This window comes from Agelaius phoeniceus, chromosome 29 (genome assembly GCF_051311805.1).
Source record: "Agelaius phoeniceus isolate bAgePho1 chromosome 29, bAgePho1.hap1, whole genome shotgun sequence".
In the NCBI taxonomy this organism is placed as follows: domain Eukaryota; kingdom Metazoa; phylum Chordata; class Aves; order Passeriformes; family Icteridae; genus Agelaius; species Agelaius phoeniceus.
Genome location: NC_135293.1, coordinates 4,702,023 through 4,728,509, shown reverse-complemented (window position 1 = coordinate 4,728,509; position 26,487 = coordinate 4,702,023). Strand labels below are relative to the sequence as shown.

General features: G+C 51.9%; 1 protein-coding gene across 1 annotated transcript in view; it reads right to left on the bottom strand.

The window, feature by feature from the left end:
* Positions 1 to 24,226, bottom strand: part of REXO1 (RNA exonuclease 1 homolog) — a 49,957-nt gene extending 25,731 nt beyond the window's left edge. Inside the window, exons 1-3 of the mRNA XM_054650312.2 lie at positions 23,902 to 24,226; positions 4,829 to 6,585; positions 418 to 519 (exon numbers count right to left, since the gene is read on the bottom strand). Coding sequence (XP_054506287.2) covers positions 418 to 519; positions 4,829 to 6,585; positions 23,902 to 24,091 — 2,049 coding nt within the window. The 5' untranslated portion in view covers positions 24,092 to 24,226. The remainder of the gene's footprint in view (positions 1 to 417; positions 520 to 4,828; positions 6,586 to 23,901) is intronic.
* Positions 24,227 to 26,487: the final 2,261 nt, after the last annotated feature.

Below are 26,487 nucleotides of genomic sequence, written 5' to 3'. Positions count from 1 at the left end.
GACCAAATCCCTGTAGTATCTTTTAGATCCACAAGGCACAGAAAAATACCAGCAGATACAGAGTAACCTTGTGTCCAGTTATTTTTTATTGAAATCTCTAAATTAAGCTATACTGGAGAAAAATGAACACCCCAACCTATCCCAAAGGGTTACCAAGAGCACAATTCATTCACTCTTCCCAGCCTACCCTTGGTTTTAGGAAGGTTTTTTGTTTTGCTGCCACTTTTAAAAGATCCTAAACATGGGAGATTTTTGAGGAATTGGAAAGAGAGGAAATAAAACAGCCATAAATTGATTCCAGCACAAACAGCTCTCACACTGCTGCCTGGCCCTGGGAGTGCAGCCTTTTCCAGGGTCAGGACAGAAAATCCTCACTTGGAACAACCTGAACTAATCTGCTTCTAAATCTGCACTTACATTTCCTTGTTTGACAAGATGAGAGATCCTTCTTTTTTGGCCAGGAAACAAGGTAGTTAAATTATCTTCTGTCTTTTCTTCATTTGCTTCCTCTTTGGATGCCTGGAAAACAAAAGAACAGGAGAACAGACTTGAAGATCCCTTACAAGAAGGAGATGTGGGAAGTCTCCTTTTGGGTTAACCTTGCAGAGGACAGGTGGGAACACGTGGCCAGCTGCTGGGCCAGTGACAAGAACCTTCCAGAAGCCACCAAGGAACAGTAGCAGGACATTCTCACCCCAGCAGCAGCTCCATGAGCTGGCATGGGGCAGGATCAGCCTTACCTGGCACAGGAGCCTTGACCAGCCCTCCCCTGGCAGCCACTCACACTCCTCACCTCCCATGGCATTTTCAGAGTCCAGGGGGTTTAGGGTGGATTGGTTTTTAAGAAGTTGGGAACTGACTCATTCTGCCTTGGGCAGGTGCTGACACCTGCTCAACACCAAACCACGGTGCCCTCACCCCACATTTAGGGAAATATTTTCTGCAGGTTCAGCCACAGCTGTCACTGCAGGGAGACTCTGGTGACACAGCCCAGCTCACATCCAGAAACTCAGCAGGAGGCAGAAACACCTCTCCAGCCAAAGCTGCTTCGAGCTGACACCTCAGAGCTGCTCCTGGACAAGGGAACCACTTGGAAATCTGCTTGAAATTTGACTCAGTTGTTAATTGATAGAAACTTGTGAAGTGTTTTGTTTCTCAGAACTCCAGCTGCTCTCCAGACAATCTTGTTTTCAGTTTCTCAAAACTGCTCCTGGCAAAACTCTGACATGAGCCTGACAATCTCTGAAATTCAGCAGCAGAGCCAAGGCTGGATTCAGGGATGAGCTCAGGCAGCACTTGGGACAAGCCTGTATTCATCACCACAAGGGGCACCCTGACTCACCTGGCTCCCCAGGAACCCCAGGGTTTGGTAATTCACTTACACCCCTAATAAACTCTCACAGTGCAATTGTGCCAGGCAGAAAAGCACTGCACTGCCACATGCAGCTCCTGCAATCACAGAATCCTGCAGCATCCTGGGCTGGAAGGGACCCTCAGGGATGATCAGTGCAGCCCCATCCCTGCCCAGCCACCCCAAGAACCCCACCCTGAGCAGCCCTGGGAGCTCCTGGAGCTGTGGCAGCCTTGGCACCATTCCCTGGGGAGCCTGGGCAGTGCCCAGCAGCCTCGGGGGGCAGAACCTTGCCCTGAGCTCCATGCCAAGGCCTGGCACATTACTGAGCCCAAACAACACAGGGTTGTGCTGGTTTTACAGAGCTTGGTGTCTGGTTTTGGAGGGATGCACAGAGGTGGCTTCTGATGCACAGAGAAGCTGCTGGAAGCTTCCACCATGTCCAGCAGAGCCAATCCCTGATGGCTCTGAAGATGGACATGCTGCTGGTCAAGGCTGGGCCAATTAGAGGAGATGGTAACACTTCTGTGATAACAGATTTAAAGAAGAAAATCAAAATAAAGTGAGGCATGCAGTTTTAATTCCAGCTAAAGAAGAGGAGGTGAGAACATGTGAGGGAAACAACATGGACACCCCAAGGTGAGTAGAGAAGGAAGGGCAGGAGGTGCTCCAGGCACCAGAGCTGAGATTCCTCTGCAGGCTGTGGTGATGACCATGGTGAAGCAGCTGTGCCCCTGCAGCCCCTGGGGATCCATAGGGATGCAGGGATCCACCCACAGCCTGGGGGATCCATAGGGATGCAGAGATCCACTCATAGCCCCTGGGGATCCATAGGGATGCAGAGATCCACCCACAGCCTGTGGGACCCATGGGGGATGCAGAGATCCACTCATAGCCCCTGGGGATCCATAGGGATGCAGAGATCCACCCACAGCCTGTGGGATCCACAGGGAATGCAGAGATCCACCCATAGCCTGTGGGACCCATGGGGGATGCAGAGATCCATTCTCAGCCCATGGAGGTCCATGGAGGATGCATAAATCCACTTTCAGCCCATGGGGATCCACAGAGGATGCAGAAATCCACTCTCAGCCCATGGGGATCCATGGGGGATGCAGAGATCCATGGAGGCTGCAGAGATCCATCCACAGCCCATGGGTGAGGTGCCCATGCTGGGTGGATGCCTGGAGGGGGCTGTGATCCAGTGGGAGACCCAGTGGAGAGAGAGGGGCCCCACTTCCAGACTGGAGCAGCCTGGCCTTGGAGCACTGCACCCATGTCACAGCAGTTTGGGGGGCTGTGTGCCCATGGAAGGGACCCTCATTCCTGCAGTTTTGGGGGTCTGTGTGCCCATGGAAGGGACTCACGCTGCGGCAGTTTTGGGGGGCTGTGTGTCTGTGGAAGGGACTCACATTGCAGCAGTTTTGGGGGGCTGTGTGCCCATGGAAGGGACCCTATTGCAGCAGTTTTGGGGGGGCTATGTGCCCATGGAAGGGCTTTGTGCCCATGTAAGGGACTCACATTGCAGTAGTTTTGGGGGGGCTGTGTGCCCATGGAAGGGACTCACACTGCAGCAGTTTTGGGGGGCTCTGTGCCCATGGATGGGACTCACACTGCAGCAGTTTTGGGGGGCTGTGTGCCCATGGAAGGGCTGTGTGCCCATGGTTGGGACTCATTGCAGCAGTTCTGGGGGGCTGTGTGCCCTTGGAAGGGACTCACACTGCAGCAGTTCTGGGGGGCTCTGTGCCCGTGGATGAGACTCACACTGCAGCAGTTCTGGGGGGCTGTGTGCCCATGGAAGGGCTGTGTGCCCATGGAAGGGACTCTCATTGCAGCAGTTTTGGGGGGCTGTGTGCCCATGGAAAGGCTCTGTGCCCATGGAAGGGACTCTCATTGCAGCAGCTTTGGGGGGCTGTGTGCCCATGGAAGAGCTGTGTGCCCATGGAAGGGACTCACACTGCAGCAGTTTTTGGGGGGCCTGTGTGCCCATGGAAGGGACTCACATTGCAGCAGTTTTTGGGGGGCTGTGTTCCCATGGAAGGGACTCACATTGCAGCAGTTTTTGGGGGTCTGTGTGCCCATGGAAGGGCTGTGTGCCCATGGAAGGGACTCTCATTGCAGCAGGTGTGGCAGGGCTGCTGCTCCTGGGAGTGGCCCCACATTGGAGAAATTCATGGAGAGCTCTCCCCCCTTGGAGGGACCCCACAGTCTCACAGGGGTCCTCTCCCAGAGCAGTGGAAGAAAATCTCACTGATGAACTGACCAAACCCCCATGGCCTCTCTCCCTGCACTGTCAGTGGGAAGGAGGGAGGGGCTGGGGTGGAAAAAGCTGTTTTAAGGGCTTCTTTTACTTCTCATTATATTCTGATTTTGTTAGCAATAAACTCACTTTGTACCTCTAAGTTGAGCCCTTGGATTATTCTCTTCTGGTCAACTCATGAACCCTTGGTTTGAATTTTTTCTCTCCTCTGTGCAGCTGTAGCAGGGGAGGGCAAGTGAGTGACTTCCATGGGTGCCTGGTGTTTGGCCAGTGTCAAACCACAACGGGTCCATCTAGGAAATCACTCCATAAACAAAAACAATGCCCCATGACCAATCCCACCCACAGACACCCATCTCCCAGAGAAGGATCCATCCCTGTGCTGCAGTGAGCCTCCTTCCCCAAGGAGCAGGACACCAAACCTCAGCACAGAGAGGCAAAGGAGCCACAGCTGCTGACAGCTGAGTTTTGTCACTCCAGGCCACAATTAACTGATTGCTGTGAGTGGCAGCCCCTGGTTCAGCACTTTCTGAATTCACTGATCAGAAATTCCTGCTACAGATTATGCACCCTTCAATTATTTTTTTGTTATGTAAATACTGTCTTTTAGTTCTCCTTAGTCTGAAGCCCCTGGCACCACTGGAAGAAATTTTACCTTCCATTTCTTGCTTGAACCACCCACAAGGTATCCAGAGATCCTGAGGAACTACCTGTAGTATGCATTTAGAATAGGAAAGATGAATTTGGGGAGTCTCCAAAGTGTCTGACAAATACTGGCCTTACTTGCACCAACACCCTGTCCAGGTTCTACCTCCCCCCATGTTCCTTAAACTCTGCTGCAACAGGAAGGCAGTGCCCAGGCTGGCAACCTTAGATTGGCTTTGAAACCCCCAAACTCACTCCCTGCAGCCTTTTCTCCAGCCATCCACACCCCCAGGGTTCCCAGGCCAGATGGAGACAGAAGTAATTGATAATCTGAAAGCTGAAAGCCTTCCACACAAGAGGGGACTGAACTCTTGCATTTCACAGCAGCTTTGAATCCAACAGGTAAATTCAGGAGCAAACACTTCCAGGCACTCAGTCACAACAAGGAAGAGACTCTTCCAACACATGGAGTCTCCCTCTTCAGCTACTTGAGATAAGCAGCACCACTAAACCAAACCAGAATCCTCCCACCTTTGGAAGGGAGAGAACCAACACCCCCAACCCAGCATTACCTGTTTGCCCAGCCTTCCCTTGTCTTCAGTTTTCACATCTTTAGATTCATTAAAGATCCTGAGACACTCCTCCATGGGATCTGACTCGAAGTCCACATCTTTCTCAAGGATGGAATAATCAATGTCATCAGATGTAGAGGAAGATGAGGAGGACTTGGACAACTTGGAGCGCTTTGCTTTCTTTGTCCTGTCCCTGTCACTGTCAGAGGCTGAGCCAGAGTCAGCCCCATCCAAGTCTGAGCTCACATCAAGCAATGAGGAGGACAAAGGCCGGCCTTTGTCATCCTCATCTCCACTCTCATCCCCAAACAGGTCCACGTGACTCAAACTCTGCTGCTTCCGACCCTTCTTGGGGTCTCCCTGTCCTGCACAAGTGACCTTGTCCTTCTTTCTCTCCAGGGAGCTCTTGGGCCCTTTCTCCTTGTTTTTATGACCAGAACTTTCCTTGCCATTTTTCACATCAGCTGTTTTGCTCTGAGGATCCTTCTTGCTGCTCCCCACTTTCTCTGTGCCCTTGGTGACACCTTCGCTCTTGTTTTTCCCTGAACTGCTGGAGCTGGACTTGGATTTTTCTTTCTTACACCCATCCACTTTTTCTGACTTCTGTTTTTCAGGTTTTTTCAAGTTCCCATCTGTTTTCACTTTGACGCTTTTGTCTTTGCAGTTTTTCTCTTCGTTCTTGGTTTTTAATTTTTCTTCTTTCTTGAGCACTTTGTCTTTGTCTGCATTTTTATTTTTCTCCTTCTTCCCAGCCTCACTGAGGCCTGCTGCTTTACTAACATCGGTTTTCTTCTTTTTTGTTTTGTCTTTGGAGTCTTTGTTTTTATTTTCAATTTCCTTGTTGTTCTTACCAGAACACAACTTCGCTGCCTTTGAGTTCTTGTCTGATGAGTTCTTGGCAAGGTTTTTCTGTGAATTTGGAAGGTCCTCCCTGTGCTGTGATGCTTCTTTGCTCCCCTGGGAAGCAGAGCCTTCCACTTTTGAGCTCTGCTCTTTGCTGGAGGACTCGTTTGACTCACTCTCAGAACCAGCTTTTGAGGGTGAACTACCAGAAGCTGTTTTATATTCCACCTCAGCCTCATCTTCAGAGGAGGAGAACCTGGCCAACACCTCATCATCATCAGGATCTTCACAGAGCTTCTTCCTTGATGGAGAGTAGGAGTCCTCATAATCAGAGGCCCTGTCCCTTTTGGACCCCTTGGTTGTGCCTTTGCCCAACAGCCTGGCAGAGTAATTGGAAAGGGGGTCATATTCCAAGTCTGTGGAAGGCTTGGAGTCATCAATCACATATTTGTTGTTAGTGACAGTGCTGCTGTATTTTTTATTCTGCACCACAGCCTTGGGGACGTACTCCAGGGAGCTGCCTTTGGAGCGGGAGGAATCCAAAGTGTATTTACTGGAGCAGCCAGCAGCAGCCAGAGGAGTGGGGTTGTAGTCTGAGTTATTAGTGAAGTTGTAGCTCCCTGGATTGTACTCCAAGGAGGCAAAGGAATCATTCTGAGGCCCAGCAGCTGTCACAGGTGCGTTTGAAATGAGTGAGGAGCCCTCTGAAGCACCAAACTCCTTCGTGGTTTCCAGCAGCTCCTCGTACTTCTTCTGCTCCCTCTCCACTTCGTTCTTCACTGCCTCGATGGCCTTGTTGACCAGCTCCAGCTCCAGAATTCCAGGTGTGACATCTGTAATGTCAGCCAGAAAGCCATCCTCCACCTCCAGAGAGGGCCTGGGCAGCTCGGGGTTGTAGGGATCATATCCTCGCTCTGGAAAGGGAAAAAAAATTATTTACTGTCAGCAATTCAAGTAAAATTTAAAATGAGGTCTTTTTGGTCTGCTCTGATCAAATCCCAACACTGAATGACACAACCAAAACCAATGTCTCTTGCACCACAGAATAAATAAACATAGGATACCAAAAGCCACCAGTGATGTTCTCTGGTCTAGACTAAACCAGACTGTAAAACTTACTCCCAGGACTAAAGATCTGTTAACAAAGTGCTTTTAAGACTCATGGAAAAGCTCTATAAATTAAATATTCTTCAGGGCACCAAAGAATAATCACTCTGTTAGGCCCAAGGGGAGCTGACTGTGCTCAGAACGATCTGCTAAATTCAATGAAGCCACCAAGGAGGAAAGAGGAGAAGTGAGAAACTGTGGATCAGGTTCTCACTTCCCAGTGCCAACACCCAATGCTCACCTCCAATATTCCTCAAGGCTCAGTGATTCTCATGGCAGCTGCAGGAAAACCACTCTGATCTGAACTGACAAACTGAGAGCTGCTGGCAGGAAGGAAAAACTACAACAGGCAACACAACACAACCACTCAGAGCATCCACATCTCCCTTTTCCACATTCCCCTTTCCAGAAAAGTCCCTTTGATGGCCTCTCTTCCACATGCAGCCTGGACAAGAGAAGGCTCCAGGGACACCCGAGAGCCCCTGGCAGGGCCTGAAGGGGCTCCAGGAGAGCTGCAGAGGGACTGGGGACAAGGCCTGCAGGGACAGGAGCCAGGCAATGGCTCCCAGTGCCAGAGGGCAGGGCTGGATGGGATCTTGGCAATCAGGAATTGTTCCCTGGCAGGGTGGGCAGGCCCTGGCCCAGGGTGCCCAGAGCAGCTGGGGCTGCCCCTGCATCCCTGGCAGTGCCCAAGGCCAGGCTGGACAGGGCTGGGAGCAGCCTGGGACAGTGGGAGGTGTCCCTGCCATGGCAGGGGTGGCACTGGCTGGGCTTGAACAAACCATAACCCACAAACCATTCTGTGATTCTGTGGAATTCTTTCAATGCCCAGCTGTGGCTCAGGGTGCTCCCAGGTGTGGCTGTGGCTGCAGGGGCCAGGGAGGAGCTGCCTCTGCCTGGGGAGCTCCTGAGCTGAGCTGAGCTGAGCAGGCAGAGGGGGCAGTGCCACTGTGTTTGTGTCCCCAGTGGAAGGACACGACTGCAGTGAGGATGCCAGAGCCTGCATGGAGCTGTGGAAGATCAGAGAGGATGGCCCTGGGTCCCTGGCAGTGCCCAAGGCCAGGCTGGACAGGGCTTGGAGCACCCTGGGATTGAGGAAGGTGTCCCTGCCCATGGTGGGGGTGGCACTGGATGATTTTTAAAGTCTCTCCCAACCCACATCCTTCCAGGACTCAATGACAGAAGCCTCAGGAACATTAACAGCTGCTTTTTGACTTTGAGCTGTTTTTAATCCTTGTTTTATCACAGCATCTCTAGGTGCTGACATTCCAGAGGAGCTTTTTGTTCTCTGCTACAAGGACAGTACAAAACTGGCTCTCCAACATGGATAAGCATAAGAACCAAACAAAAAGCAAACAGAAAGAAAACAGAAAATTAAAAAAATCTCACGTCTAAGAGGGATGAGAGAATTTCTCATAACAGTCAGAAACAGGGTTAAAAGAGCTGTTTCTATCATTCTCATAAGACTGAGGGGTTTGGGGTTTTTTGGGGGGAGGCAGGGGTGGGTTTGGGGTTTTTTAGAGACAATACATAAATGCAAAACTTCCTTTGGCAACAGGAAAAGGATCTGTCTAGTGGTTGGCAGAACTGGCCCCCAAGGAAGCAGAATGAAAAAGGCTGGGTTAAAATAAAGGCAGCAGTTTCAGAAAATACTTTTCATCCCTTTGGGTTTGCAAGGTTTTTTTCCAAATCAATTAGCTCCTGATTGAACAGGGACTCTGGGGCAATGGCAGTGTGATGTCACCCCCTTCCACAGGCCTGCCTGAGCCCTGCTCAGAGCCACAAACGTGGGGAAACAGGAACAAGGTGCTACTTCTGCAGCCAGTTCCCCTCCAGCTATGGCAGAGAGCTGTAATGATGACACCCAGAGTCTTCCCAAAGCCAAGGTGTGCTCCTCCCTGGGACAAACCAGGGACAGAGCAATTCCTGGTTAGAAAGCTTGAAGAAAAGCAGGTAACAAGGCAAAAACGTGAACAAACCCATATGCAAACAGCAGCAGCATCAAGGCAAGGCTATGTAGAGATTATCAGAGTTGTTAGGGATAAGATCAGCCTAAGAAGTGAGAAGGAGCAGAGAGCTCATGTCTGACCATGGGGTGAAACATCAGCTCCACACTGGCAGAAAGCAGCAGTGCACTGAAGCCTGCAGGAGTCAGCTACTACCCTCTAAATCTGGACTGAAACCTAAAATGCAGCACAAATATTTGAAGGGAACAGCTGAAAGGCTGATAATTCATGCAGGGCTAAATATCAGATGGCCTGCAAACAGAGAACTCAGAGTCTGGATCTAGAGACTTGCCAAAAAAAAGCAACAAACCCTAACTAAACAAAAGGCATCTTGTACATGCAGAAAACCAAACTATTTTAAACATATCAGGATCAGGGCAAGCAGGAGGCAAGCCCAGCACAGACATGGTGGCTGCTGCTTATCTCCAGCACAAAACTCCTGGCACATTTTCTGTGGCTGGAATGATGAAAACACACATTATAACCTCAGGACATGCCACAGGCTGTGAGACAGGGCAGGGAAGGAGCTCTGTGCAAGTGTGGGGGAGGCCTGATGGATTCTCCAGCACTGCTGATCAAAGGCTGCCTGCCCATGAAAGACTTGGGTAAGAGGCTCCAGGATGCCCATCAGCACCATCCCCTCTGGCCACGAGGCATCTGCAGAGAATGCAGCAGAAACACGGCAGGAGAAGTTTAATTTATGCAAAAAAATATACAAAAATATATTTTTAAATACATATATAACATTTTTACATATTTTTGTATAAATGTTATAATATATATAAATATATTTTTTATATATACAACATTTTATATATATTATAACATTCATACAAAAATATTTAGATATAAATAAAAATGTATATTTATATAGGACTATATTTATTTATATTTATATGAATATAAATATATATGTATATAAATATTATTCATATAAATATATAAACATAAATATAGACTTATATAAATATATAAATGTATATTTATCTATATATAAATATAATTTATGCTCTATACATTATATAATGTACAACATCTATATAATTTATATAAATTATGTATTTATATTTTAGTATAGTGAAATATTTATATTTTAGTATAGTTGTGAAATAATTATATTTTTTAAATGATGTTTACATTTATATATTATATTTTATGTTTTATATGATTATTTATAGTTTTATATTTATAGATTTATTTTATATCAATTTTGTATCTATTTATATGTATACATATATGATGAGGCATAAGCACACAAGTCTCCAAACCACAGATGTTCAACCTGCCATTTGAAATCAGCTTTTCAGCTGCCAAACCACACTCCCAGGAACCAGCAAAGGGAAGGATCCTGCCCTGGGAGCTGACCTCAAAGGAGTCTGCTTCATGTTCTCCTTTATTCCTCTTCCCTTCACTAAGCTGGGCACTCAGGGGGTGCAGGATGAGCTGCACTGGGGCTGCTGCTCTGCTGCAGCAGGAGGACTGAGGCACTCCTAGTGAAGGAATTCATTTTGGAGGGGTGGAGAGCAGAATCTGCTCTGACCCCTGGGAATCACAAGATAATGAGACTTGAGATGCCAACTCCTGGCAGGATTGTGAACTAAACACTTTTCAAAGTACAAACTATTTTAATAAATTATTCTATCTCAGATACATGAGAAACAAAAGGTGAGGTTACCATCAATATTATAGAAAACAAGTCATTAATATTAAACAAGTTGTTGATATTAATATTATTAATATATCATTAAGAATTATATCTGTTATATTAATAGAGACACAGAGGTCTCTATGCAGACCATTATATTTAACCCAGAGCTGCTTTAGAACACACCCAACTGAGCTGTGCTTAAATCAGCCATTGCAGCACAGAAAAGACAGAAACACAGAACAAGATTCTAGCTAAAAAACCAGGCTGATGGGTTTTTTCCCTGGTTACTGTCAGGATGATTGAGGGACACCAGGCTTCAGTTCCAAGGTGGAGCTGGATTATTACAAAGCTTCTCTGAGCCAGAATCCTCACTGGTCCTTCTAGTTTGGGCAACAGGCAAGGGCAGTAAACAAGGCTGACATTAAAGAAGAGTGGGAGGACAAGGTCACCTGTGTGAAGGTAAAACTTATTTTACAGTGAATCATTCCAGAGAAAAGTCTGTCTTTCTTTTGTCCAGGCCTACCACAGCACACAGCTGAGATGCTTTAATTACAGAAAAGCCCAAATGTGTCACAGGTGAGCTGTAACGATCATGCAAACCTGCAGGTTTTGGAAAAGGACTCCAGCTCTTGAATGCATGTGGGAAACAGAATCCCAGACTGGTTTGGGTTGGAAGGGACCTTAAAGCTCATCCAGTGCCACCCTTGCCATGGCAGGGACACCTTCCACTGTCCCAGGCTGCTCCAAGCCCTCTCCAACCCTGGGCACTTCCAGGGATGCAGCAGCCACAGCTGCTCTGGACAACTGGATGACAACTGCTTCTCCCAGATCCAACAGAGCTACTCAGCTGCTGCCAGCCAAAAAGGCTGCAAAAATTAGAAACTTTCAAATTTACAGCAATTAAGAATTCCAAACAAAAGGTTTTGCTGGCCAAGCTGCAGAGGGACCAGCATGGGTTAAAAGACATTGAACATTTCTTGTAGTGAACCCACAAGAAGGACACTGAGGGGCTGGGGGTGTCCAGGGGAGGAAACAGAGATGGGAAGGGGCTGGAGCACCAGGAGAGGCTCAGGGAGCTGGGAAGGGGCTCAGCCTGGAGCAAAGGAGGCTCAGGGGGCCCTTGTGGCTCTGCACAGCTCCTGACAGGAGGGGACAGCCCAGGGGCCGGGCTGTGCTCCAGGGAACAGGGACAGGAGCAGAGGGAACGGCCTCAGGCTGGGCCAGGGGGGGTTAAATTGGATACTGAGAACATTTCTTCACAGGAAGAGCTGTCAGACATTGGCACAGGCTGCCAGGGAACTGCTGGAGTCCCTGTCCCTGCAAGTGCTCAAAAATGGTGTGCATGTGGCACCTGGGGCCATGGTTTAGTGGCTGGGCTGACTGCTGGACAATGATCTTACAGCTCTTTTTGATTTTCAAGCCCTGCTGCTGCTGCTGCAGGCACCCATTGCCCTGGGTCACCTGCAGCTGGCAACAAAAGGGGAATTCATGTGGAGGTGGGGAAGGTGAAAGCTGTTTGGAGACTCTTTGGAAAAGGAAGAAATAAAGGCATTTTTATTTCACGTCATCGGAACAGCTCTGTTGGCTTAAGAGCTTGCTGTGTTTACAGTGCCAGCACTCAGCAAAGGGACAACCTCTGTGATTGCAGAAAAATTATCACCACTGGAAAATCATTCTGAGCTTTGCATTTAACACTTCACAGAAGGGAGAGTGGTGCCTCAAGAACAGAATGTTTCAGAGAGGTTTTACCAGCAGCCTGAGTTCTGCTACTCTTCAGAATTCAAGAGCACACAAGAAATGGCAGGTTTTGGCACAGAGCTCATTCACCAAGACCCAAAGCAAATTTCCAACAATTAATTTAACAATAATATGCAACCACTTGGAAATAATTAACACTGAGATTTAAAATAGTACATTTCAAATAATCATCCAGAGGAAACAGGTTAGGAGGGCAGCAAAGGGGAGCTAAGAAAAATGTTTCTTCAACCTTAGTCCAAGGATTTGTTTTGCTCCATTTTTGTGTTTTTCAAAAGTAAATCTAATTATAAAATTAAGTGTTAAAAGCAGAGATAACCCTGTGTTGGTCAAGGAACACCAGGAAGCAAGGTTTGAGAGGCATTAGAGGCAGAAAAATCCCTGTGCACTTCTTGGATTTGTTCCTCCAGGGGAGGCATTTAATGCCACAGCCTCAAAGTACATCATGAACCTCTACAGTCATTTCTCTAATGGAAAAAAGGATGCTAATATGAGAAAAGAAAGTCTGATATTAGCAAGACCGAAAAACAGTCTGAACAGTCATCTCTCACTCCAAGGTATTTTTAGCCCTGCTGGGTTCCAGCAGGGCAGTGCTGGTTTCCCCAGGTGTTGTGGCCAATGGGGCCACCTGTCCCCAAGGGCTGAACCCCAGGGTCACACTGAGGGACAAGAGGAGCCAGACCCCAGCTCTGCACTGCACCCTGAGCTGCCTGCTCAGCTCAGCCACCCCAGACTGAGGGCAGGCAGTGCCATGAGAGAAATCAGGGAATGGTTTGGGTTGGGAGGGCCCTCAAAGCCCATCTCATTCCTGGGCACCTCCCACTGTCCCAGGTGCTCCAGGCCCTGTCCAGCCTGGCCTTGGGCACTGCCAGGGATGCAGGGGCAGCCCCAGCTGCTCTGGGCACCCTGGGCCAGGGCCTGCCCACCCTGCCAGGGAACAATTCCTGATTGCCAAGATCCCATCCAGCCCTGCCCTCTGGCACTGGGAGCCATTGCCTGGCTCCTGTCCCTCCTCACTGGAGTCGTGTCCTTCCACTGGGGACACAAACACAGTGGCACTGCCCCCTCTGCCTGCTCAGCCCAGCTCAGCTCAGCACAGGAGCTCCCCAGGCACAGGCAGCTCCTCCCTGGCCCCTGCAGCCACAGCCACACCTGGGAGCACCCTGAGCCACAGCTGGGCATTGAAAGAATTCCACACAATCCCAGAATGGTTTGTGGGTTATGGTTTGTTCAAGCCCACCCAGTGCCACCCCTGCCATGGCAGGGACACCTCCCACTGTCCCAGGCTGCTCCCAGCCCTGTCCAGCCTGGCCTTGGGCACTGCCAGGGATGCAGGGGCAGCCCCAGCTGCTCTGGGAATTCCATTCCAGGGATGGATTCCACAATTCCTGGTTCCCAAGATCCCATCCAGCCCTGCCCTCTGGCACTGGGAGCCATTGCCAGGCTCCTGTCCCTGCAGGCCTTGTCCCCAGTCCTGATCTCCTGAGACAGAGACCTGCCCAAGGGGGTTCATTCAGCCAGAGCAGCTCCAGAGGGTCCTTCCAAAGCTGGAAGTGTTATCAGGGAACATCTCAGCAGGAAACTCATCAGGGCACATCCCACCAAGCAGCTCAGACAGAAACAACCTGGGATGCAGCACCCACCTCCTCAATTTATTCAAGGCAACACAACTTTGGGCATGTGATAGATGAGTAATGCAATATTTGACTCTCACAATTAAAAGGCAAATATCCTGTATATGTATTAAGAGAAGTTTATAGATTTATAGTTGTGTTTTACCCCCCTTGTGCTGTTGTCAGGGGGGGCCTGGGTTTGGGACATTTGGGAGGGTGGGATTGTTACTATGGCAGCACCTGACCTCCAATCAGGATTTAAGGAAGTGAACTCCACCACTGGACACCAAAGGAGCCAATGGACAGAACTTTGGGAGGGGCTAAAGGGTTAAAAGGCAAAATCTCCATTGTGTGGGTGAGCACATGGTGGGAAAAATCCTCTGCTGCAGGTGCTGTAATATTTTCTTTATTCAGTCTTCTGTTGTATTTTTGATAAGGTTTTAATAAACCTTTTACATTTTTGGAAGTATCACTTCTCACAGGCAGTTTTGTCTCTGGTGCAGCAAAACAAGAACCTGAAAGGTCCTCAAGCCACTGAGCACGGCAGCTTCACCCTCTTGGTGGCCTCACAGGGAGTCCCCAAAGACTCCTGGGGCTGTCACTGCCTCACACAGCAACACCCCCTCAATCCAGGGATGCAAAAGCCAGGACAGGATGACCTGGCCCACACCAACCCATCACTGCCATCCCTCCATGCCCAGGATCACTGACAGCCCCACCCACGCTGCTGGAGAACAGCATCAAGGTCTGTGAGACATTTTCCTAAGAGGAAATCACACCACTGACATATTGCTCCCATAACTTAGGAAAAATGTGAGAATCCCAACTGGCTGGATTGGCCAGGACAGGCAGAGGACAAAGACTGGCACCCAAAATACACCCTGACCCCACAGCCTGTCATGCACAGGCTGGAAGGAGTCTCACTGTTTGAAAATCTGGATATTCTTTGGAGATCTTTCCATTCTCCCTCTCATTTTAGCAATAAAGTTACTCTTCAAAATACAGAAGTTTAAATTCTGTTTGGGGAAAAAAACCCAAAACAAACTTAACAGAGACTTGGTTTTTCCCTCTGAGAAAAAGCCCAGAAACCATTTCCACATCTCCTGTGTAATAAAACTAAGGATCTACTCAAAAATACAATTAGCAGAGCAAGTCTTCTTTTCAAAGAAAAAGCAAAATTAAATATTTCGAGTATTCTGGCGACTTCTCTCCATTCAACTTCACCTTGAAAACTTACTCCAACCAGCACAGTCACAAGCAGCAACACTGACCAGTCCTTTAATTTTCCAGCCTTTTTCTGGCATGCTGTAGATAAGTTATCTTCTCAACACCTGTCTGATTCTTTAACTAGCATGGGGGAAAAATTCCCGCTTGAGACAAGGAAAAAAAACCCACAAAGCCCAAAACTCAACTATTTCAACTTAGTCACAACTGAATATTTGGGAAACAAAGTTGAAAGCTAAAGAAAAACACCTTTCAAGGTGTATTATATTAAATTCTATTATATTAAAAACACTTTTGCTGTGATGTATGAAAAGCTAAAAGCAAAACTTCAACTGTTTTTAAAACCTGTCTGGCTTTAATTCAAAGCTGGAATTAAAACTCTGCAGCTCCTTTAGGTCTCGGACACCTGCAGCTCCACAGCCACTTTGAACCACAGAACCCAACACCCCAGCACAAACCTCTCTTCAATAAAAATCCAAAATCCACAGGGGAAAGAAAACCCTTGTAAACCAGACCCTCCAAAGCCAATGTGGGCTTTTTGCACGGCACACATATTCCAGAGGCAGGTGACACTCAGGTCCCTGCTCAATGAATGGCCACCACGTGAAACCTCCCTGGAGAAGTCGCTTCTCTCCAGCTGCTCCTTCCCAGCCGCACCCCCCAAACCTCCACCTCACCCCGCAGGACGCCAAAAACTTCAGAAAGAGTTACCTGAGCTGCCGGGGCTCGACAAACACTGCAGGTATTTGTTCATGCTGGAGCTGCCCCGGCCCGGGCAGGCGGCAGCACGCGGAGCGCGAATGCTGACACAGCACTTTGTGGGCACCGGGGCAGGACCAGCCCCGGGCCCGCCCTCGCCCTCCGGTGCTGCCGGCCCGGCGCGGTCCAGAGCGTCTGCAAGGGCTGCCCGAGCCCCTTCCTCTTTCCTGGAGCTGCTGCCCTCACCCTGGGGGAGTTTCTGACCTCCTCCTCTTCTTCCTCCTCTCCCCACTCCCCACCTGCGGCTGCTTTCAGCTTGGTCTGAGCTCCACGCCTTGTGCGCAGCAGCTCCGCAAACATCCAGCCCCGGCCGTGCGACCCAAACCCGCAGCTCTGCAGCCCCCGGGCCAGAGGGCAGGAGGTGACACGGCAGGGACACAGCCCGGGGAGGAGGTGGCACGGAAGGGACACAGCCTGGGCCAGCAGGGGAAGAGGTGGCAGGACAGGGACACAGACTGGGGAGGAGGTGGCAGCGCTGGGACACAGCCTGGGCAGGAGGTGGCAGCGCTGGGACACAGCTTGGGCCAGCAGGGGAAGAGGTGGCAGGGAAGGGACACAGCCTGGGCCAGCAGGACAGGAGGTGGCAGGGCAGGGACACAGCCCGGGGAGGAGGTGACACGGCAGGGACACGGCCCGGGGAGGAGGTGACACGGCTGGGACACAGCCTGGGCCAGCAGGGGAAGAGGTGGCAGCGCTGGGACACAGCCTGGGCCAGCAGGACAGGAGATGGCACGGCAGGGACACAGCCCGGGGAGGAGGGACACGGCAGGGACACAGCCCGGACAGGAGGTGGCACGGCTGGGACACAGCCCGGGGAGGAGGGACACGGCAGGGACACAGCCTGAGGAGGAGGGACACGGCAGGGACACAGCCCGGACAGGAGGTGACACGGCTGGGACACAGCCTGGCCCTGCCCGTCGCTGCCTGCCCAGCCCACGGGAGCCCCCAGGCGCCTCCGCCCCGCGCAGCGCACGGAGCTCGCTCTGGGAAGCTCTGGATTAGTGAATTGTGCTTCCCGCTGGAGCGGCGGGGCTTGGCTGGAGATTAAAAACATAAATTAGAGGAAGTGTTCAAATGTCAGGGAAGAGAGGAGGTTTTCAATGCCGGGATTGCACACACAGGGCGGCTGCTGTGCGGGCGGAGAGGAGCCGGGGACTCACCAGCACTGGCACAACTCCAGCTGTGCCAAACCCTAAATCCTGCTGGCTTGATGGAGATCTGCTCCTCCCTCCTGCTTTTCACACATCTGGAACTGCCCCACGTGGGGAGGCTTGGATTTTTAGGGGGGAATCTCCCCACAGCCACAGAAAACCCAAATATGGGAAGTGTCCTGTGAGGCCACACTGAAGTCCCAGCACAAAGGGCACCTGCACCTGCCCACCCACAGGAACGCCCCAACCAGGGAAATCACCACAAATCTCAGACTGCTGAAAAGACACATCCCGACCTCACCACCAACTGGTTCTTCACTCTTCATTTCAAAACTTGGTTAAAAATAAAATCCACTGGCGTGCATTTTGGTAATTATTCTCCTAAATACAGATGGGGGGGGGAAGCAGAATTGATGCCCCCTCCCAGTTCATGCACTGGAGCACCCAACACTGAACACCTGCTTTGCTGTGTCAGTGAAATGATACTGAAAACACTTGGGCTTCCACTTCTGCTGTAGCAAATACAGTAATAAAATCTCTCTGTTGAGATGATGGTGCACAACATCAGTTCCAGGAAGGAAAATGCATTGGGAAAGATGTTTTGTCATCCCTTCTACAACACAGTGTGAACATGGCCTGCAATGTGAGTCACAGCAAGGCTCTAAATCCCAACCTGTGCCAAGGCTGCTGCCACAAACAGGCACAGCCCCTCAGCAGTGCTGTGTGAGGAACCTGGCCCTGTCTTGAGTGAGGGGTGATTAAAGCTGGGGTTTAACTATTAAAGAACCTCTTTAGGTTTTACCAAGTATCACAGAACCATAGAAGATCCTCAGTGGGAAAGGACCCACAGGGATCATGGATCCCAGCCCCATCCCTGCACAGCCACCCCAAGAACCCCACCCTGAGCACCCCTGGGAGCTCCTGGAGCTCTGGCAGCCTTGGCACCATTCCCTGGGGAGCCTGGGCAGTGCCCAGCACCTCGGGGGGATCATCCTGGTCACAGCCATCCTCTGTGGCTGCTTTTGGGCAGAAGAAGGGAGAAGTGAATGCCTCCCTGCACCAGTGACAGGATCCAGGGATAAAGCTGGGGAGATAAGCCCAAGGATTTCTCCACACTTGACCTGAGCCCAATAGTGTTGCAGCAGCTCACTGGGTCAATCACACAGAGGAGCAAACTCTGTCCCTGACACCATCCACAGATTTGATCCAGGTCTAACCAGCAAAGCTTTGTACACCCAGATAGAAAATCCACACAGCCAGAAAACTGCTCCACAAGCTTTGGACCACATCAGAAAACTGCTGAGCAGCTCAGTGCCCTCCACTGCAGAACAAAATACTTCAGGCAAGGTGCTGAAAGCCTGGCTGGCTCTTCCCATCCCACAAGAACACAGGATCAGGACCTGAGGGAGAGGCTGGAGCTGGGCCAGGCCTTGGCATGGAGCTCAGGGCAAGGTTCTTCCCCCCGAGGCTGCTGGGCACTGCCCAGGCTCCCCAGGGAATGGTGCCAAGGCTGCCACAGCTCCAGGAGCTCCCAGGGCTGCTCAGGGTGGGGTTCTTGGGGTGCCTGTGCAGGGACAGGGGTTGGATTTGATGACCCCTGTGGGTCCTTTCCAGCTCTGCACATTCCAGGATTCTGTGATCAATGCAGACAAAAGAGCTCAGAGCTCCAGACCTGGAAGCAGCTTTCTGCTCTGGGTTCAAAAACATCCACGTCCAAAACACCCCCAGACAGCATCAAACCAGCAAACCAGGGCTGCCTACCTTAAGATATTTATGAAGAGCTGTATTATGCCTCTTTTATGTCTTTCAGCATACTCAGGACCTCGACTTTAAAGAGAGACCTATTTTTCCCCTCTACAGCTCTTGAAAAGACGCTTTTAGGACTGAAGGCAGCTCTTCCCTCCTCCTTACAGCGCACGCTTTCAAAGCACTTCACACACATTCAATAATCTTTTCATCCTGCTCTGAAGCAGGTGGGTTTTAGTCGTCTCAGAGATGGAAAAAGCACTTCAGCCAAGTCAGGATGAGAATTTGCAATCTCCAGATTCCCAGTCCTGGACAAAAAGCCCATCAGCCTCAGCTCAGCACAGGATTTTCACAATCCTCCAAGGCACCCACATTCTGTTACCACACAGGCAATCCCTGCAAAAAAATACTGGAACAGATTTCCCACACCAAGCATTCCATGTTTCAGACTCCAGCTCAAATGTGCCCCTCTCTCAACATGTTTGCATTTATGAACCTGCTTCTGGATGGGAGGGGAAGGGGAAGGGGAAGGGGAAGGGGAAGGGAACTCCTGACAATCCAGCAGCAGTCAGGGAAAACTCAGTCCTGCTCCTCCAGACCTCCAAGGGGCATGGAGGGCTCTGCACCACTGTCCCCCAGGGCCTGGGAGCACTCTAGCAATGTGTGTGAAAAACAGGGATCATTTATGAACACCTGAACCTTGGGAAGCCTGGAGCAGTGAGGGTGGGCAAAAAAAAGGGGGGGAACAGTGCTGCATCCCACTAATTCCTCTTTCCACATCCTCTCTGCTCCACCTGGCATATGTGCACGTTCCCCCCTCTCCCACAACCTGCCAGGGCCAGCTCCACTTGCAGTTTTCAAAAGCTCCTTTCAAAGCTATGAAATTGCACCAAGAGTTTTGGGGTTCCTGCCAATCCTCTGGTGATCCTCAAACATCAAAGCCAGCCCCAGCCTCAAATCAATATGCTTAGCAGGCTGCTCCTTTAGATGTTATCCTTTTTTTCTAGGCACCATCCCAGAAAACACCAATCTGTGCTGTAGCTCTTGGAGTAGAAACCCACCTGCCTTGGCAAAAAAAAATGACATTTTTAAAGCTTCTCTATCGAGTGATGTGATTAAATAGGTCAGACCTGGCCACGTGCATGGTTAGGAGGCTACTTCAAAACAAGACAGGCAGTTCCCCTGGCAGGGAGCAAGCCCTGGGGGATGGAGAAGCTGCTCCCAGAAGATGGTTGCCTGGTTCTGGCTGAGCTACTACACCCTCTAGTGTAAATCCTCCAGATCCTTCCAGGCCAGGAGCCTCGGGCAGGCAGGGAATGAGAGGAGCACTTCAACCAGAATCCTTCCCTGCAAGCTGAGCCAAGCACTGCAAAATAACTGCAGAAGTGTCTCCCTGCTCCTGCAGGAATGAGGAACATTTTGTGACCTGCTGGAGTCTGTTCTAAAAGCCTGAGATTGCAGCAGGTCCATTGCTCATTTCCCATTTCTCAATTGGAATCACAGAAACTCAGAATGGTTTGGGTGGGAAGGGACCTCAGAGCCCATCCAGTGCCACCCCTGCCATGGCAGGGACACCTCCCACTGTCCCAGGCTGCTCCCAGCCCTGTCCAGCCTGGCCTTGGGCACTGCCAGGGATCCAGGGCCATCCTCTCTGATCTTCCACAGCTCCATGCAGGCTCTGGCATCCTCACTGCAGTCATGTCCTTCCACTGGGGACACAAACACAGTGGCACTGCCCCCTCTGCCTGCTCAGCCCAGCTCAGCTCAGCACAGGAGCTCCCCAGGCACAGGCAGCTCCTCCCTGGCCCCTGCAGCCACAGCCACACCTGGGAGCACCCTGAGCCACAGCTGGGCACTGAAAGAATTCCACACAATCACAGAATGGTTTGTGGGTTATGGTTTGTTCAAGCCCATCCAGTGCCACCCCTGCCATGGCAGGGACACCTCCCACTGTCCCAGGTGCTCCCAGCCCTGTCCAGCCTGGCCTTGGGCACTGCCAGGGATGCAGGGGCAGCCCCAGCTGCTCTGGGCACCCTGTGCCAGGGCCTGCCCACCCTGCCAGGGAACAATTCCTGATTGCCAAGATCCCATCCAGCCCTGCCCTCTGGCACTGGGAGCCATTGCCTGGCTCCTGTCCCTGCAGGCCTTGTCCCCAGTCCCTCTGCAGCTCTCCTGGAGCCCCTTCAGGCCCTGCCAGGGGCTCTCAGGTGTCCCTGGAGCCTTCTCTTGTCCAGGTGAGCACCCCCAGCTGTGCCAGGCTGGCTCCAGAGCAGAGGGGCTCCAGCCCTTGCAGCATCTCCGTGCCTCCTCTGGCCTGGCTCCAGCAGCTCCACGTCCTCCTGCTGCTGGTGCCCAGGGCTGGGGCAGCTCTGCAGGTGGGAGCCAACACAGAACCAACATTAAAAAATGTCTGGAAGCAAACCCTGAGCTGAGACAGAACTCACAGCTCCCTGTTATGCCAGCTGTGCCATGTGCTGCATGCCAAGAGTTTGGGAAAGAGGCAGGAACAGGCTCTGAGCTGCCTGCAGGGAGCAGTGCCTGGAGCCCAGCCTCGTCATCCTGCTTCTTTCAAAGTGACAGAACCTCCCCCTGGGAAACCAGGCCCACACTGGGGCTTTTCTTTGCCAAAAAAAACTCTTCTAAGTGCTGTAGATTTGGTTGGATATTAAGAAAATATAGAAATTATATAGATTCGATATAAGAATTTCTATTAAGAAATAAGAATGGAATAGAATATTAAGACTATAAGAATAAGAATTTCTAATAAGAATTTCTAATAAGAATTTCTACAAGAAATTCCACAAGAAATTCCACAAGAAATTCCATAAGGATCCATAAGAAATTCCATGAGAAATTCTACGAGAAATTCTATGAGAAATTCTATGAGAAATTAAGAATATAGAGAATATAGACTATATAGAATACAGAATATATAGAATATAGAGTTAAGAAAACATATTTTTTTCATAGAAAAAGTTGTCAAGCACTAGAAGGGGCTGCCCAGGGCAGTGGTGGAGTCCCCATTCCTGGAAGTGTCCAACCAATGTGTGGATGTGGCTCTAGAGGACAGGGGTTGGTGGTGACCACAATGGCTGAAGGTTGGATTTGATGACCTTGGAAGGCTTTTCCAACCTTAACAATTCCATGATTGAAAGGAAACTCTTACTTCCCAAAGCTCAGGCTGCTTCTCCTGTGTCTGACATGCCCAGGCCAAGCCTAGCAAGGCACTGGGGTATTTTTCTTGCCCTTCACACTCAGCTCACACCAACACTTCCAGCCAGCTCTGGGAGCCTCACACACTTCCCAGGGGCACACAGAGGTTTTCCCTTCCCCACTTCCAACTCCAAGCACAGCAGCACCTGGTGTTGGCCAAAATGAGCAATTCCAGTTCCAAAACTGACATTCAGATATTTAAAGATGTGCAGGAACAGCACACTGAAAGATAATTATAACATCATCTAAAGAATCATCCTAAAGCATTCTAGGGAGCTTTTAAAATTCAAAAGAATTTTAAAATTGGAAAAAAAAACTTTGTCTTTCTAACAATTATCTGCCTGTGACAGCCCTGAGAATGCTTCTTTTATTTTAAACTAAACTAGTATTGGTGGTAAGCTGGCCTGGTAACCAGGAGACATCAATAATTAATCCTCTTCCAAACTTGAGAGCAACCCAAAGTTAAGTAAGCACACAAAAAAACCACAAGCTAGGCTTTGTTTTGGCAATTTCTGCTTCAGATTATTAGAGACTGTCCACACCAGCATTATTATCCCATTATACCTAACAGAAATAACAAAGCTTTGACATAAAGAATGCTCTTCTGGGGAGAAGAATGAAGGCTTTTTTCTGCCTATAAATCAGCAGAACAGCAAATAATGTGTATAAATAAAATGACAAGAGCTGCTGGAAGAAGGGCCAACAATAGCTCACTATTGATCCTGGTGGGTCTGTTCCAGCTCAGGACACTCCATGACTGCCTCAATCACTGGGGGTTTGTGCCAGGCTGCCTTTGAGAAGCCTGGCAGTGCCCTGAGCCCCACAAGCTCCTCACAGGCCTGGACCATTGCCCCAGCACATTCTGATATTCCCAGTATGGACCACCATGGACCTCTGGCCTCAGCATGGAGCACTGCCCCAGCACATTGCAGTATTCCCAGCACATTCCAGTATTCCCAGTATGGACCACCATGGACCTCTGGCCCCAGCATGGAGCACTGCCCCAGCGCATTCCAGTATTCCCAGCGCATTCCAGTATTCCCAGCACATTCCAGTATTCCCAGTATGGACCACCATGGACCTCTGGCCTCAGCATGGAGCACTGCCCCAGCACATTCCAGTATTCCCAGCACATTCCAGTATTCCCAGTATGGACCACCATGGACCTCTGGCCTCAGCATGGAGCACTGCCCCAGCACATTGCAGTATTCCCAGCACATTCCAGTATTCCCAGTATGGAGCACTGCCCCAGCACATTGCAGTATTCCCAGCACATTCCAGTATTCCCAGTATGGACCACTGTGGACCACTGGCCCCAGCATGGAGCACTGCCCCAGCGCATTCCAGTATTCCCAGCACATTCCAGTATTCCCAGCATGGACCACCAGCCCCAGCATGGATCAATCCCAGGCATGGACCATGGCGGGGTCTGCCTGACCACAGGCTCCCAAAGAGCCCAGCAAGCCCAGCCTGGGCCTTGCCTCCCTGCTCCAGGCAGCTGCTGGATCTAACGGGAGCTGTCAGCAGCTCTGGAACCGGCCTGACACCTCAGCGCCACGTGAGCCCAGTGCCCGCAGCGACAAAGAACGGGACCGGGGCAGCGCTGGGGCTGTCCCGGAGCCTCGGGACGCTGCTCGCCAACACCCGGTGGGATCCCACCGAGCCCAGCCACCCTCACCCGCTGGGGCCGCACGGCTCCTTCAAACCCTCCCCGGGCCCCAGGGCGAGCTGACAGCCACGGGCAGGGCACGGCCGGGCTCCGCCGGTGACACCGGCAGACCCCGGGATCTGCACTGCGGAGGTGCTTGGGGGCTGAGCCGGGCCCTGAACGATGGGCCCGGCAGAGGAGGAGGCCAGGCAGGGGCCTGCCCTCGCCGGGGGGGAAACACACGGGGCGGGGGGCGAAAGCACGACCGGGCCGGGGCGGCGGGGACGGGAACGGCCGCACCCGGAGACGGGGCCGCGGGAAGGTGAGGGGGCACCGCGGCCGGGCCGGGCCGGGCCGTACCTGCGCCGTGTCCGAGCGGGAGCCCCACGCTGGGGTCGCCTGAGGCTCCGGAGGCTCCGCACGGCGCCGGGGCCACCGGGGGGTGGCGAAAATGGCAGTAGGGCCTGCGGCACCCCCGGCCCGGCCCCGACCCCCCGGCGTTGAGGAACGGGCAGTCGATGCCGCGGAAGTAGCCGGTGGATCTGAGCATCCCGCCGGCTGCGGGGCGGGAGCGGGGCCGGGCGGGCAGAGGAGCCGCGGGCGGCCGGGACGCGCTCCCGCCTCACACGGCCGGTACCGGCCCCGCCGCCATCTTGGGAGCGCCGGGCGCGGCAGCGAGGACCCCGCGACGCCGCTGCCCGCACAGGGCTGCCCGCGGCGCGCCTGAGAGCGGGGCGGGGCGGGCGGGGCTGAGGCGGGGCCGGGAGCGGCCACAGGACCGGGAATGGCCTGAGGGGGATCGGGGATGGCCTGAGGGGGATCCGGAGTGTCCTGAGGGGGATCCGCAGCGATCATGGATCCCAGCCCCTGTCCCTGCACAGGCACCCCAACACCCCCACCCTGAGCACCCCTGGGAGCTCCTGGAGCTGTGGCAGCCTTGGCACCATTCCCTGGGGAGCCTGGGCAGTGCCCAGCAGCCTCGGGGGGAAGAACCTTGCCCTGAGCTCCATGCCAAGGCCTGGCCTGCCCTGGGCAGGAGCTGCAGCCCCCGAGGAGCCTCCCCTCAGTCTCCTGGGCTCCAGCCGAGCTCCAGCGCTCCCGTTCCCTCGGGTCCGGCTGGGCTGCAGAGCTGCCATGCAGAACCAGCGCTCTCAGGGGTGCTCAGGGTGGGGTTCTTGGGTGTCTGCAGGGAGTTGGACTCGATGATCCTCATGGTTCCCTCGCAGCTCGGGATATTCCAGGTTTCTGTAATCCAGGCTTGGCTGGGTTTGGCTGGTGGTTCATCCCCAGAGCTAGAGCCACCTCACCCTGCTGCCAGCTGTGGGCACAGTGATGATCACAGGCTCCTTGCTCTGTGGCACATCAGCCAAGAATCCTCAGCACAGACCACAGTGGAGCACCAGGGACCACATCAGCAGAGCCTGCAGACCCCAGCATGGACCGTTGCCCCAGTCCCAGTATTCCCAGCATGGACCACTGCCCCAGCACATACCAGTATTCCCAGCATGGACCACTGCCCCCAGCCTGCTGCCTCCAGCATGGACCACCAGCCCCAGCATGGATCAATGCCTAGCATGGAGCCCTGTTAAAAATAGGCTAGAAACGGTTGTAAAATAGTTGGTAATTGTTAAACACGTGCTATTAGTTCAGTTATGGTAAAAGGGGTTAAAAGGTTGGTTATAAGAAATACTGTACTCAACGTACCATAACACACCTCAGTACAGTGCACCACCCCCGAGAGAAACAGACAGAACTGTAATGGGCCAATCAAGCACCTTAAACCTTCATGCAAATGAAGGATCCAAAAAGAAACCAATCCAAAGGGACAAAAAACAGGATAAAGAGGGGCTTCTGACCCAGGGAAGTTGCAAGGAAGCCCCAGCACCGGTGCTGCAGCATCCTCAACAGGAATGCTCCTGCTCGGCCCATGCCCCTTGCTTTAGGCCTTTCTCTTTATTATAATAAATGATGAAATCACTTTAGTACCGGGAGTGTGGTCCTGTTTTTAACACCACCATGGACAACCTTCCCAGCACAGACCACTGCCTCAGCATGGACTACCATGGAAAGATAATTATAACATCATCTAAAGAACCATCCTAAAGCATTCTAGGGGGCTTTTAAAATTCAAAAGAACCAGCCCCAGCCCCAGCCCAGCCCATCCACCCCAGCATGGAGCACCTCAGAGCAGCTCCCTGGGTCCCAGCACAGCTTGGGCCTCCCCAGCTTGGGAGAGCAGCAGCACCCTGGGCAGGTTTGGGCAGTGACCCGAGGCCAAGTCCAGGCCAAGAACTGGTTCCACATCCCATGAGGGCCCAGCCCCCTCCTTGCCCCAGGCAGTCACACAGCTGCATTTACCAGTGGGGAAACTGAGGCACGCAGTGACAGCACTTTGGTTGAGCCCATAGCAGGGACTTGGAGCCAGCCCTGTGGGGATCAGTCATGTGAGGCTGTCTTAGGTTGGAAGATGTGGCTGGGGATGTGTATTCTATTATACCACCTGTCAGAGCTGGGGCAGTTCTCTGCTGTTCTTGGGGCAGTTTTTTCTTTATCTCTCCCACACCAACCCTCCCTGCAGGAGATCTCTGCTGTCCATGGCCACTGAGTGTCCCTGCAGGGCTGATCCAATTCCAGCATCCCATGGGGAGATGCTGCATTGCCCAGGGCAGGAGCCAAGCATTCCTACCTGGATCCAATGTGAGCCTGGCACAGCCCAGCAGCCTTTGCCCAGTGCATTGCCAGAGGAGCAGCTTCTGCTGCCCTGCATGGCCAGAGGGAGCCCAGGCCCATCTCCAGCAGCCCTGGAGCTGCAGAGGAAAACTCCCCCCTTGTGCAGGATCCCTGCTCCAGCAGAGCCACAGCTGGCACTGCAGGAGGGCTGAGCCCCCATGGGATGGGGCTGTGCCACCCCCTGACACACAGGGGACAGGGCATGGGCTGACTCTG